This window comes from Balaenoptera physalus (assembly GCF_965194825.1).
Source record: "Balaenoptera physalus genome assembly, chromosome: 12".
NCBI classification, from domain to species: domain Eukaryota; kingdom Metazoa; phylum Chordata; class Mammalia; order Artiodactyla; family Balaenopteridae; genus Balaenoptera; species Balaenoptera physalus.
The window spans coordinates 90,831,230-90,842,971 of NC_138897.1; the positions used below are offsets into that span (position 1 = coordinate 90,831,230).

Sequence of the window (11,742 nt, forward strand, 5' to 3'; positions counted from 1 at the left end):
CATATTCAAAAACGACTTTTATTTGAATTAAAAAACTAACTCAAAGACAAAAACACCTATAAAAGTACTAGAAGAAAATATAAGAGAATTTATTATGTTGGAGGATGTATTATGTTGGGAAAAATGTTTTTGGGGTAGACCATTTAGGTAAGACCAAGGCCCCAAATCATAAAATAATGATAAGTTGGAACATCATCAAAGCTGATATTTCTGTGTGACAAAAAAACATCACAAGGTGACAAGACTGGGGAAAAAGTTTTGGTAACATGTGTAAACAAAGGATAATAGAATTGACACAATTAAGAAATGAATGGAGGATATGAATAGTTCTGAGAGAAATGAAAATATCAAAGCAATGACAGGAAATTCAACCTCTCTTGTGATTAGGGGAATGGAAATTAAAACAGTGAGTTTTTTTTGGGGGGGGGTGTGGCTCTCAGGCTAAAATTTAAAAGCTACCCAAGGATGTAGAGAAAAATGTACCTCGTATATTCTTGGGAACATAAAATTGGTTCAACCTTTCCAGATGACAGTTTGCTCAAACCTGTCAAAATTTTAAAAACACCCATATGCTTTCATCTAGCAGATACACTTCAAGGAATTGATGATATTCTAATAAGAAGATACAAGTTAGTTTGAATGAAGTCTGTAGCAGCATCACTTAGAATGAGGAAAAGCTGAAGATGAACACAAAAAATTTGGTGCCTGTACACTATGGAATGTTATGTAGCTTTTTAAAAGAGAGGTAGATTTGTATTTATTGACATAGCCTGGATAGATGTCTAGAATATATTTTTGAGCAGGTTTAATTCCGTTTTTTTGTAAGATACAAAACAAAATAGTGTGTGTGGTTGTGTGTGTATGTGTGTGTGTGTGTGTGTGTGTGTGTGTGTGTGTGCTGAATAAAAATAGAGACAGACCTAGAAAGATATGTGACTACTTCTGAGGGGAAGAGAATAGGGGAGACTGAATTTTTATTTCTGGGACTGATTTTATGTTTATTTCACAATGTTTTGGATTGTTGCAGTTTTTTTTTTTTTTACAATGAGCATTTACTTTGTAATGAAGATTTTACAATTTCTCACTTAATAAAGGCCTAAATTTAGACTAAAAAATTTTTAAGACCTAGGACTTAATGAGGATGTAGCAAAAATGTCACACTCTTATGTTACATTAGAAATATGTATCAAGAGCCTTAAAAGTAATCATATTCCTTGATGTAAAAACCACCTAGGAGCCATCAAAGGAATATTTTTAAATACAGAGAGGCTTTACATAGAAAAGATACGTATTGTGGAATTATTTTTAAGGGTGCATTTCCTATAACTTTAAGGGTTAAGTTATGGTACATCCACTGGATAATATACTACTGGCCGTTAAAATATTTATGAAGAAAATGTATTAAAGTGCTTATGACAATGTTGAAGGAAAATCAGGATGCAGAATTGCATACGTGATATGATTAAAACTCTTAGTTAAACAGAAGTCCCAACAACCCTCCACAAAAACCTATGATGGAAAAATGTCTAGAAGAAATTAAATGAAAATCTTAAAAGTTGTGGATTTTGGGTAGTAGGATGTTGGATGATTTAAACATTTTTGCTTTTTTTATTTTCCAGGATTATATGTTATTACATCTATAATTTGTTATTTCATTTATTTTGGAACATTATTTTTAAAAAGTACATCATATCTAGAACATGTGTTAGCTGCATGGTTAATAGATATGTGCCCTTTAAAAAAATAGATTTGTCTTATATATTAAAGTGTCCTCTAAAATGTTCTCTAAAAACTAATATCTAAACATTTTTTGAGTGATACATTTGGAGTAAGTGAATGAATTTTGTCGCTTCCAACTTTTGAAGGAAAATTGCTTCTTAGCAATATGCAGAATAAAAATAGTTCTCATTTCTTGTAACTGTAGAATAAATGCAGAAACTTAAAACATGGGCCATGGAATTTCCTAGTTTGACTCTTGTTAACTCTTTGTGTTCCTAACACACAGATCCAGTCACAGAGCAAGTTGCATTTAACTGAGTCAGGATGAGTAGGACTTAGCCAGCTGGACCAAGGGCTGAAGCATTGAGAGCCTGATTATTATGCAGGGCCTGCAAGTGACTCGGCAGAGTGGAGCTTAGGGTACCTCGGGGTATGCAGTGTAGGTGAGGCTGAAGAGGTTATCCTAAAGGCATGTGCATTTGTTCCCTTGCCAGGGGTTAACTGTGGACCTGCGGTAGGTTCTGTGGACGTGGAGTGGCATGTGGCCTAGTGGAGGACAAAGCCGAGGAAGTGTGATAGTGGAGAGAACGTTGCGGACATGGAAGGACTCTGGGGGCACATAAGATGGTATCCTACATAATCCAGATTTGAGGGTAGGGGTGCAAGTCAGGGGAGGCTTTCTAGAGAAGGTGAGCCCCGAAGGTAAATGGCGGGAACATCAAGTGTGAGGGCCCAGAGTTCAACGGAGCGTTGCGGGGGCGGGGGGGCGGGGAGTGGTTGAGGCCTAGGAGCAGACAAAACCTGGCGAGTCTGAAGAAGTTTGGTTTGGCTGGAGCTAGAATTGGAGTGGGCAGCTGTGAGAGATGAACCAGGAGAGGTAAATAGTAGCTAACACTGATCAGAGTTTAAAAGCCTGGGACTTCCCTGGCGGTCCAGTGGTTAAGACTCTGCGCTCCCAATGCAGGGGGCACGGGTTCGATCCCTGATCAGAGAACTAAGATCCTGTATGCCACATGGCCAAAAACAAAGAAACAAAAAAAATATATATGCCGTATGAATAAATTTGGAAATTACACTGAGAATTAATGGAACCCATTGAAAAACTTTAAGCAGGGTAATAAACAATCCATTTTGCATTTTAGGAAGATTACATTACAGTGGATAATGGATTAGAGGAAGGCAAGCCTGGAGGCTTTGTAGTGTTCCAGGGGAAGATGGTGGCCTGAATGACAACTGAATGTAGGTGAGGTGGGTGGATAAATTCAGGAGGAATTGAGGAGATAGAGTGACAGAAATTCGTGAGCGGGAGGAGGGTTGATGGTAACCAGGTTTCTGACTTAGGCAATTGAGAGACTAGTGGACCCATTTACTATAGTTGAGAACAGAGCTGGCTTTGGTGAAGAGATGGCAGATTGAGTTTTGGACGTGCTGAGTGTATAGGGCTTGTAGGACATGTAGGATCTTCCTGAGAGAATTTGCAAAGAATGATTTTATGATGCAGATACATGCTTTGTTATATGAATGACTGGGTGCTGTGCATAAATCCATTATTAAAAAATCAGTGTTTCTGTGTGGTAAATTTTTCTTGGAATATAATTACATATGTGTATATTGTTTAAGATTGGGGTATCTGTCTAGTTTAGACTAGACTGTTGATGTCTTTTATATGGAGTTAAGACTGCATGACCCTGACTTTGGGTAATACTCTGATTGCCTTTTGGGCTAGACTCTGACTCTTTGAGCAGGTGGTGGTCCTATAGTCAGTCATCCTGTTGTCAGTTCTGCTGAATAATTGGAGCGATTTCTATTGATGTTTCCAAACTGGTCGTTCCACACAGAGGTGGGCCAGGACGTAGGCAGAGGGGTGCCCTAGGTCTGCATCCATCCACAGGTGCCCACCTGGCCATTAGAAGTTGACTTAGTCCATTTGGGCTGCTATGACAAAATACCATAGACTGGGTGGCTACAACAACAAATATTTATTTTTCACAGTTCTGGAGGCTGGGAAGTCCAAGATCAAGGTGCCAGTAAATTGAGTGTCTGATGAGGTCCTGCTTCCTGGTTCATAGATGCCATCTTCTTGCTGTGTCCTCACGTGGCAGAGGGGCGAGGGAGTTCTCTGGGGTCTCTTTTATAAGGACACTCATCCCGTCGTGAGGGCTCCACCCACATGACCTGATCACCTCCTAAAGGCCCCACGTCCTAACACCATCACCCTGGAGTTGGGGACACAAACATTCAGGCTGTAGCAGAAGTATAGACAGAGGTTGGAGAATCATTCACAGTACCCTCACCACACAGCAGGCATGGAACCCGTGGATGGGTGAGATTGTGTAGACCAGAGTGAGGAGGAGCCCAGGGCAGAGCTGGGGCATGAGCCAGCAAGGAAAAGGTAGGGGAGACCTTTACATTCTCAAAAGAATTCATTAGAGAGGAGGAGGATGTCTTAGGGAACATTTGGTTAGAAGAAAGAAAATGCATTTGAAATGGCTTAAGTGAAGGGGGATTTCTGAGGAGGCTACCATGGCATCCAAGGCTGTCTCTTGGCTGAGACCCAGTGGTGGCTGGAACGTCGACAGGAGTCAGTGCAGCTGCTCTCTCTGCCGTTGTCCCTCCTGAGTCACGGTCCCTGCCAGTTCACTCTATAGACCCAGACTTTCCACCTCCCGAGTCTAAACTCTCAGGGAAGAGCATCTGATTGGTTCAGCCCAGCTGATTGGGTTCACTGTTGCAGGGCCTACAGGGGCAGATTCGCCAGGCAGTGAGTGCAGAGGAGGGGCTCAGGAGAGGGCGGTTCCTGGCAGCTGAGGAGGAAGTTCCCAGACCTGGCAGGGGCAGTAGTTTTAAATGTTCACAGATGTGATAAAGGGATAAGGAGTGAAACTAGATTGGGCAAATCAAAGTGTTTAGCCTAAGTTTAAAGAATTACCACAGCTAATCCAAATTGGGAGAACTGCAAGATGGATAACCAGTGGCTATGGTGGATACTCATTTGGACAGAAGTTGGAAGAAGGGAGATTTTCAAAAAAATGAAGTTTAACTTTGACGTTATCAGAAGAATTCAAAGTTTGATTATAAAAAGCAGTCATTTGTGTTGCTAATACGAAAGCATTTCTACAGCTTTATTCTGACTCTAGAATATGCATTGTCTCTTGTGTCACCTGATATAAGAAATTCAGTAAAGCTATTCTAGAGCTCATTTATTTTTCATAACCTGCAAGTTCATAAAATAATCATAGCTTATTTCCACATCTCATTTTGCAGCGCCTTCCACAGTATTGTGACAGATCTTGTGAGGAAGCCCTTATTAAAGCCAGAGCAAATGTCTGTCCCAGAGAGGTTAGGTAAATGATAAAACAATTCATTTGCCTCTTAGGTAAATGATAAAACAATTCATAAAAATAACCTGAACCCCTTTCCTTCAGAGTAAACCCCATTATGTCCCTCTGGCTTTCAAAATTATTTTTAGATGTGCGTGTCAAACGTGTAGGATTAAGCTTGATAGGATTTAAGAATATTTCAATGATTCAAAATACTTGGCATCGGCCGGCAAACATAAGTCAGGTTTTTAGTTAACCAATATGCAGTAACATTACTTTATCTCTATATTATGCTAGGATTAGGACCTTGTGATAAGCCCCCAGACTCACAATTAGGATCAGGGAACCTGCAGAAAGCAGGTGGTACAGATCTTCATGCTGCGCAGCAACGAGTTAGAGGTAGTAATCCACTGTGAAATTCGTTTCAGGTTCTAATGCTGTCGTGTAAATGGCCGTGAAGATTTCTGAGCAAGTGTTTGAGCGCCCTCTGGAGGCATTCTGCACGGTTAAAACGCAGCTCCTACAAAAGGTTCTCTTGAACAGCCCGTGTTGAGAAGGCGTGGACTGGATGGCTGGTCTGGGGGGGTGTAAGGGGGGGCAGCGAGAGCCCAGCTGGAACCCTCGGGAGTACTGGTGCTTAGGGAGGAGCGAGAGTCTCCAGCAGGCTGAGAAGAAGACCGTACGTGGTGAGAATGGAGTCACAGAAGGCAGTGTCCTGCGAGAGGAAGAACGCGCCGGGAGGAACTTTAGTGGCGTAGTGATGGGTGGAGGAGTAAGTAGGAAGTGAAGCGATAGAAGTCGGGAAAATAAGTCTTGAAGGAGCCTGGGTGGGGAAATGGAGAGAGAACATGGCAGCTAAAGAAGGCATAGGATTGAATACTGGTTTTCCTTAAGACGGAAGAGGCTTTGCGTTGGTTTAAATGCTGAGAGGAGAAAATAAGCAAAGATCAGATGAAATGGAAAGATGTGTAGGGTGGGGAGGGGGAGAGAGTTGGATTTAAAGCTCCCAGCCTGGGAGACTTGTTGGGGGAAGATGTTGCCTTTTATAGGGACTTTATATGGCGAATTAGTGATTTTCAGTTCATTGTGGGGTGATAGGGAAATATTCCTGTTATGAGAGAATGTGGAATTGTCATGGAAATGGTTCTCATTCAAGCTAAGCAGGTGGTTGAGCTAAAAAAAAATGGAGTCAGGATGTACCTTTAGCGGACACTTGTGTTTAGAAAGAAGGAATGAAAGAAATGGTCAATGCCGTCAGCAAGGCCTGAGGAGAGGTGAGAAAGTGCAGGGAACTGGAGACGGAGGAGATGCGTGTAAACTAGAGTCAAAGAGTGAAACAGGAGCAAGGGTCTGGTCTTGAGCTCTGACGAGGAGGGGAATGGTTTTGTTTGTTTGGTTTGTTTTTTTCTGTTGTGTTTGGCTGCACCACACAGCTTGCAGGATCTTAGTTCCCTGACAAAGGATTGGACCCCGGGCCCTCGGCAATGAAAGCCCGGAGTGTCCTAACCACTGGACTGCCAGGGAACTCCCAGGGAACAGTTTTACAGAAGAGGCGTCATGGGGGTGGGGTATAGAAGGGGGAGTGGATGTATTGGGGGGCAGGACCAGGAAGTGTAGAGGTCTGCGGGGAAGGCCAGCAGAGAAGGTGGGGAGAGGGCAGTGGTTGTAGCTGGAACAGACGGTGAGCTTCTCTGTGCTCACCCAGTGAGAGCCCTAACAGCAGTGACTGTGGAAAGAGAATTATATTTGCCTTTCTGCTTTTACAGGTATAAGATTTAAATCTTGTACAACTTCTGAACTACCTCCTATTTTTCTCAGATTAAGAATCTGGCCAAATGGGAGAGAATGTTTGGATCTGTTCCTGACATTCGTGGGGACTCTTGCACAAGGAGAGAGTAAATATGACCAATTTTTGATTTATTTTTCTGACAGATGTCCTTCAAACATACAGGACCATTTGTAGCCTAAATAACATGTTTTCCCTTCTTTTTGGTAAAACTAATAGGATGGCTAGTAGAAGTTGTTTGGCTTCATTTTTGTAAAATATTACATTAAGAAAAAATAATAAGACTCCTAATTCAGGAGTACCAAAATTACAGTATGTTTAAATTTGGGAGGTGAGGGTTGATTTCTAACTTCAGACTACTCAGTTTTGAGTAGTAAGGCATAATATTTAAGTGTAAACTTCTGCAAAGGGCAGGTGGGCAGGTTCCAGCTTACACCCAAGCATGTCTCCTTCCGCGGGACTGGTTTGCAGTCCTTAGAAGGCCTCAGCACTCAGCTTCGGCGGCCTTTACCATGCCACATAGCAAACGTATTAAAAAAAAGTACCCACATCCCACATGAAATTAGCTTATACAAAACTGTGAGTTAAGCTTCATTTGACTAGTTGTAGACATTAAACATTTATTAACTTTGATTTTATGATTTTCTTTTCATATTTTACATCCAGTAAATATTTTTTTTCAGGTCTCAAACATTTTCATAGACCATTGAGATGCTCATAAGCCCTAGGGCCTGTGCCGAAGGAGCCTAGGGGATGAGACCCCCCTGTTCTGTTGGGATGTCTAGGCACGTCTGGCTGGGGTGGACTTGCCAGGAATCTGTTTGTTGGAGGCACCGAGTTGCCTCCTGGGAAAACCCCATCCTCAGGGAAGCTGAAGTAACTGTTTTAGTTAGCGATTTTCTGTTGGAAGGAGCAGAGATCCATTCCATTTTAGGAAACGGGATATGGCGTAAGGATGCGCCTGGACCAGAAAACTGTCGTTAACTAAGGCAGCTCAGAGACAAACAGTCTTTCCTATCAACAGTGGGGTCTCAAGGCAGCTGTCTTTCCTTTGTGTCTTTTTCCTCTTGCTGCCATCTGGTGTTTTCTTTTTTCCTATCCCATCTATCTTTTCTCTACCTTACTTAGAGATTCTACTTCCTCATGACTTTGGTTTGCTGTGATTGCTCATGACCGCTCCAGTTCCTTTGTACATAGTAACCTTTCAGCTTCATCTCTCCTGGCTAATCACCTCATTTTCAATATTGTTTAGATTCCTGAGAGAGAGAGACTGGGAATACAACTTTGTTGCAGCTTTTACTGTTATTCCAGGCCACAGCAGAGGTCACTGTTAAGCTCATGGGTCAGGTGTCTGCACTTAGTCTAAGACGCTGTGGTGAGGTGAGATGGAGTGGTTATATGGTCTACAGCAGCTGGGCCTATCCTTAAAGCTGAGGCCGTTCCCATTTGCAGGATTTGCAGGCACCATGATTGGCATGTGTAATTCAGCAAGGAAGAAAAAACCTGGCTCCCTCTCAAAACCATTTGAAATTCCTGCCCTTTAAAGTATATCCTATTAACAACCTTCATTCTGAGTCAACCCTTTGTTCCCATTTTAGAAACTAAAATCCCTAAATATATTGAAAGCATTTTCATTTTTCCTTTTTCTCCCCATTTGATTCAGTCTCAGATGTTGCAGGGTCACTCAGGGCAGTCTGTAGGATTCCATTTCTCATGTTAGTGGTTTCTGCTGAAATGATAGAGCTGCTTCAGATAGCTGTTAGCAGAGTTGGCTAACTCCAACCTCGTGTCACTTGCATCCTTCCCCCCAGATATCTGGGGAGCTATATAGACATATAGTAACTTAGCACCGTCCCTAGATTCCCCAAATTTAGGAGAATATTGCATCCTAATGTTAACATGGCAGCAGTTTGATCCCTAACTCCCTTAATGTGTTATCACTTCCCAAGGAAAAGTGATGTTCCCCGAACTTTAAAATAGATCTTGGGATCTATACCCAAACTACTCTTAGCAGTTTTAGAATATAGCAGAGAGGGGAGGAAGTAGATGGAATAAATAAAATAATGATAATGATAGCTAATCTTCGTTGAGCCCTTAACATTTTCTAGGCACTATTTTAAATACTTGTCATACGTTAATTTATTTAACCCTTAAACTACCTTATAACGTTACTTTTCAAGGTCAGGTGCCTTTTATTATCTCCATTAACCGCACTCTTAACCTCTTAGGTGAAGGTTGCACAGCTAGTGTATGGTAAAACCAGGATATGAACTCGTTCAACCTGCCTCTAGTCTCTGCTCCTTCAGCAGCCTCTCACCTGGAAAATAAGTGAGAAAAACAATATTGATTTTAGACTCTCTAGGGTTCCAGCCAATCCGAGTCAGTTACTCAGTATCCAGTGTGAACCTAAAACTCAATTTGGATAAAGTTCCTATCAAGAGGCTACTTATGATACTAGAATTCCTGTATCTTGGAGGGAAGTTGTGCAGGCTTGCCTGGAATTTCCTTTCTAGAGTTTCTCAGGCTTTCTCATCCTCTGTTTGGCCCTACAGGCCTTGAATTCCATATTTTTATATAAATCCTAAATATAAGTGGGTCTACCTATCTTCTGAGCTGGGAGCCCACATTTATAATAGTTCTTCGAAAAACTTTGTGATCCTAAATTCTCCATAATACAAACCTTCTACTTTTCTCTCTGCATGTTTCTAACCCAGCAGGATCCCGAGGCTTTTGTTGCCCTTCAGCCACTGTGGGCCCTGCCTCTGCCTCTTCTTCTGGAATGTCTTGGGGGTTTTGACTTCTGTTACTGTGGTAAGTGTTCCCCTTGTTTGACTGTTTTCCTCCATGGAGAATCGCCCTCAACTATTTCTAAACTGAAACTGTCTCTGGAGTTTTTTCTAAGCATGTTCCCTTTCGGACTCAGTGAGGAAGAAAGTCTCCCTATCTCATGATTTTTCTTAAGCTCTTGCCTCTCTCTGGCTTTGAGGTCTCTAGGCCTTAGACAACTTTCCTTAACTCTGAAGACAGCAGAAGCATCTTTGTCCCATCTGGAGTTCCTCTTTGTACCTCTGGAGTTTGATTTTCTTAATTTCATGTAAGCCATTGGTTATTAAAGCTTCACTCTCTCTCTTCCATTTTCCTTTGCTGTCCTGAAGGCCTTCTGGACCAGAAACCTGCTTTTTAGACTGATGCCCTCCTGGTTTTCTTTCCCATTGGTCTTGTCTTCACTGAGATATCACAACTTGTTTTTAAGCTGAGTTTGTTGCTCCATAAGTTTCTGGTGTTTTCTTCCAAAGTCTGAACAGCAGCTTTCTCCTTAAATATGAGTTCCTGAAAGTCTTCTTACCGGGGACTCTGTTACATCAGTCTGTGCAGACACGATTCTGAGAGCAGCATGTTTCCAGCACAAGCATTTTTTTCCTTCATTTTCTTTTGAGCCTTTGGATTTGTGATCATTTTTTAATAATTTTTTTTTTCCTTCAGCTTGACTCAAGAAGACAACATATATTTTACGTAGAACAGGTATTTGTTCCTCTTTATTTGGTCATTGCTGAAATCCAAAATACTCCAGTTTAACCCACAGTCTGGATCGCTGTGGTTCACGTTCAGGATAAAACTTTACGTCCTTGCCACGCAGAGCTGGGCAGCAAGAGGAGGGAGAGCCACGTCTCAGCGGTTGCTGGCCTGGGGCACGTGGCTTCTCACCTTTTCTCCTCGCTGCCAGAGGTTGAGTTCTCAGCTCTGGGCCTCTCCCTGCCCTGACTTCACGTCCCTCCTGCACGAGGAGAACTGACTCAGTGAGATAAAGGACGTTTCAGTGGCCTCTGTCCTAGTGGGCGTAGTTACTGCGCACCGTGAGAAGGTTAAGCCTGTGGGGAGGTGTGGTGTCTTTCTCTTTCCTGACTCTACTTGGCAGGGTGGGAAAGCTGGGGCTGCTCCTGACCAGCCCAGGGGAAGAGAGGCTGCTCTCCTCTCTTCCTCCGGGTGCTGGATTGACTTCCAGGCCACGGCCCTGTCTGGAAACCTGGGCGAGTCTACCTGTGGGCATGGCGGCAAATGATCTTTCTCTCTTCTCTGTCCCTTTCTGTCTCCATTCTCTCTGGTGCTGACTTGGGTCCCCTCAGCCAGCCTCCTTTATTATGAGTAGTAAGACTTGAGATACAGGCCTAGTAATTTATGAATTCCTGTTCTGCCCATAATTACTTTGGTCTCAAGCTCAAGGTTACCACTAACAGAGGGAAAAGGAGTTCTCCATGTGATCTAGCCCCGCTGTGGAATGCTGCATCAGGAATGGGGTTCACAGGCCTAGCTAATGATGAAGTATTCATGTGTTTTGTATTTCTGGTTCAGTCCTATGCACATTTCTGCCTAGAGTTCCTGGAGGTGAGGAGTGTTCGCTGAGACCACTGGCCACATTTGTTAGTAGTCTTTAATAGCGTACGTTTCCAAAATGCCACTGATCACCCTCAGGTGCTAGTCCTACCAAGCCAAAAGCCTGAACGCTGAAGTTCTGCACTGTTTTTTATAACCATTCCCTGGCTCTTTTTGAGAGCGGGGTGGTGATGCATTTCTATCCATGCTAATCCTGAATTCTGATGGCCATAGCTTATGCAGTTGTAGGATTATGGTTATCTCTGTATGGCTGTAGGAAGTTAGCTGCTCTCGCAGCTCGTGCTTCCTGAGCGAGCCTGCTCCACAGATCTGTCACGCCCATACGTACTTACCTTGGTTTGCCAAACAGAACAAGTTACAGGTTGTGACCCAGGTATAAAAATAGCCAGAATCTGAGATATTTAAAGTAGTCAAATTCATAGAAACAAAGCAGAATGGAAGGGGGAGTTGTTCAGTGGGTACAGAGTTTCAGTTTTGCAAGATGAAACCTCTGGAGAGGTTTCACAATAATGTGCACATCACATA

At 42.7% G+C, this 11,742-nt stretch overlaps 1 protein-coding gene across 1 annotated transcript in view; it reads left to right on the forward strand.

Annotated features, from left to right (window-relative positions):
• LOC309639630 (uncharacterized protein) overlaps positions 1–11,742 on the forward strand; it is a gene marked incomplete at its 5' end in the record, with an annotated part of 35,746 nt that overhangs the window by 6,079 nt on the left and 17,925 nt on the right. The window contains one exon of the mRNA XM_082417041.1: positions 9,540–9,636. Coding sequence (XP_082273167.1) covers positions 9,540–9,636 — 97 coding nt within the window. The remainder of the gene's footprint in view (positions 1–9,539; positions 9,637–11,742) is intronic.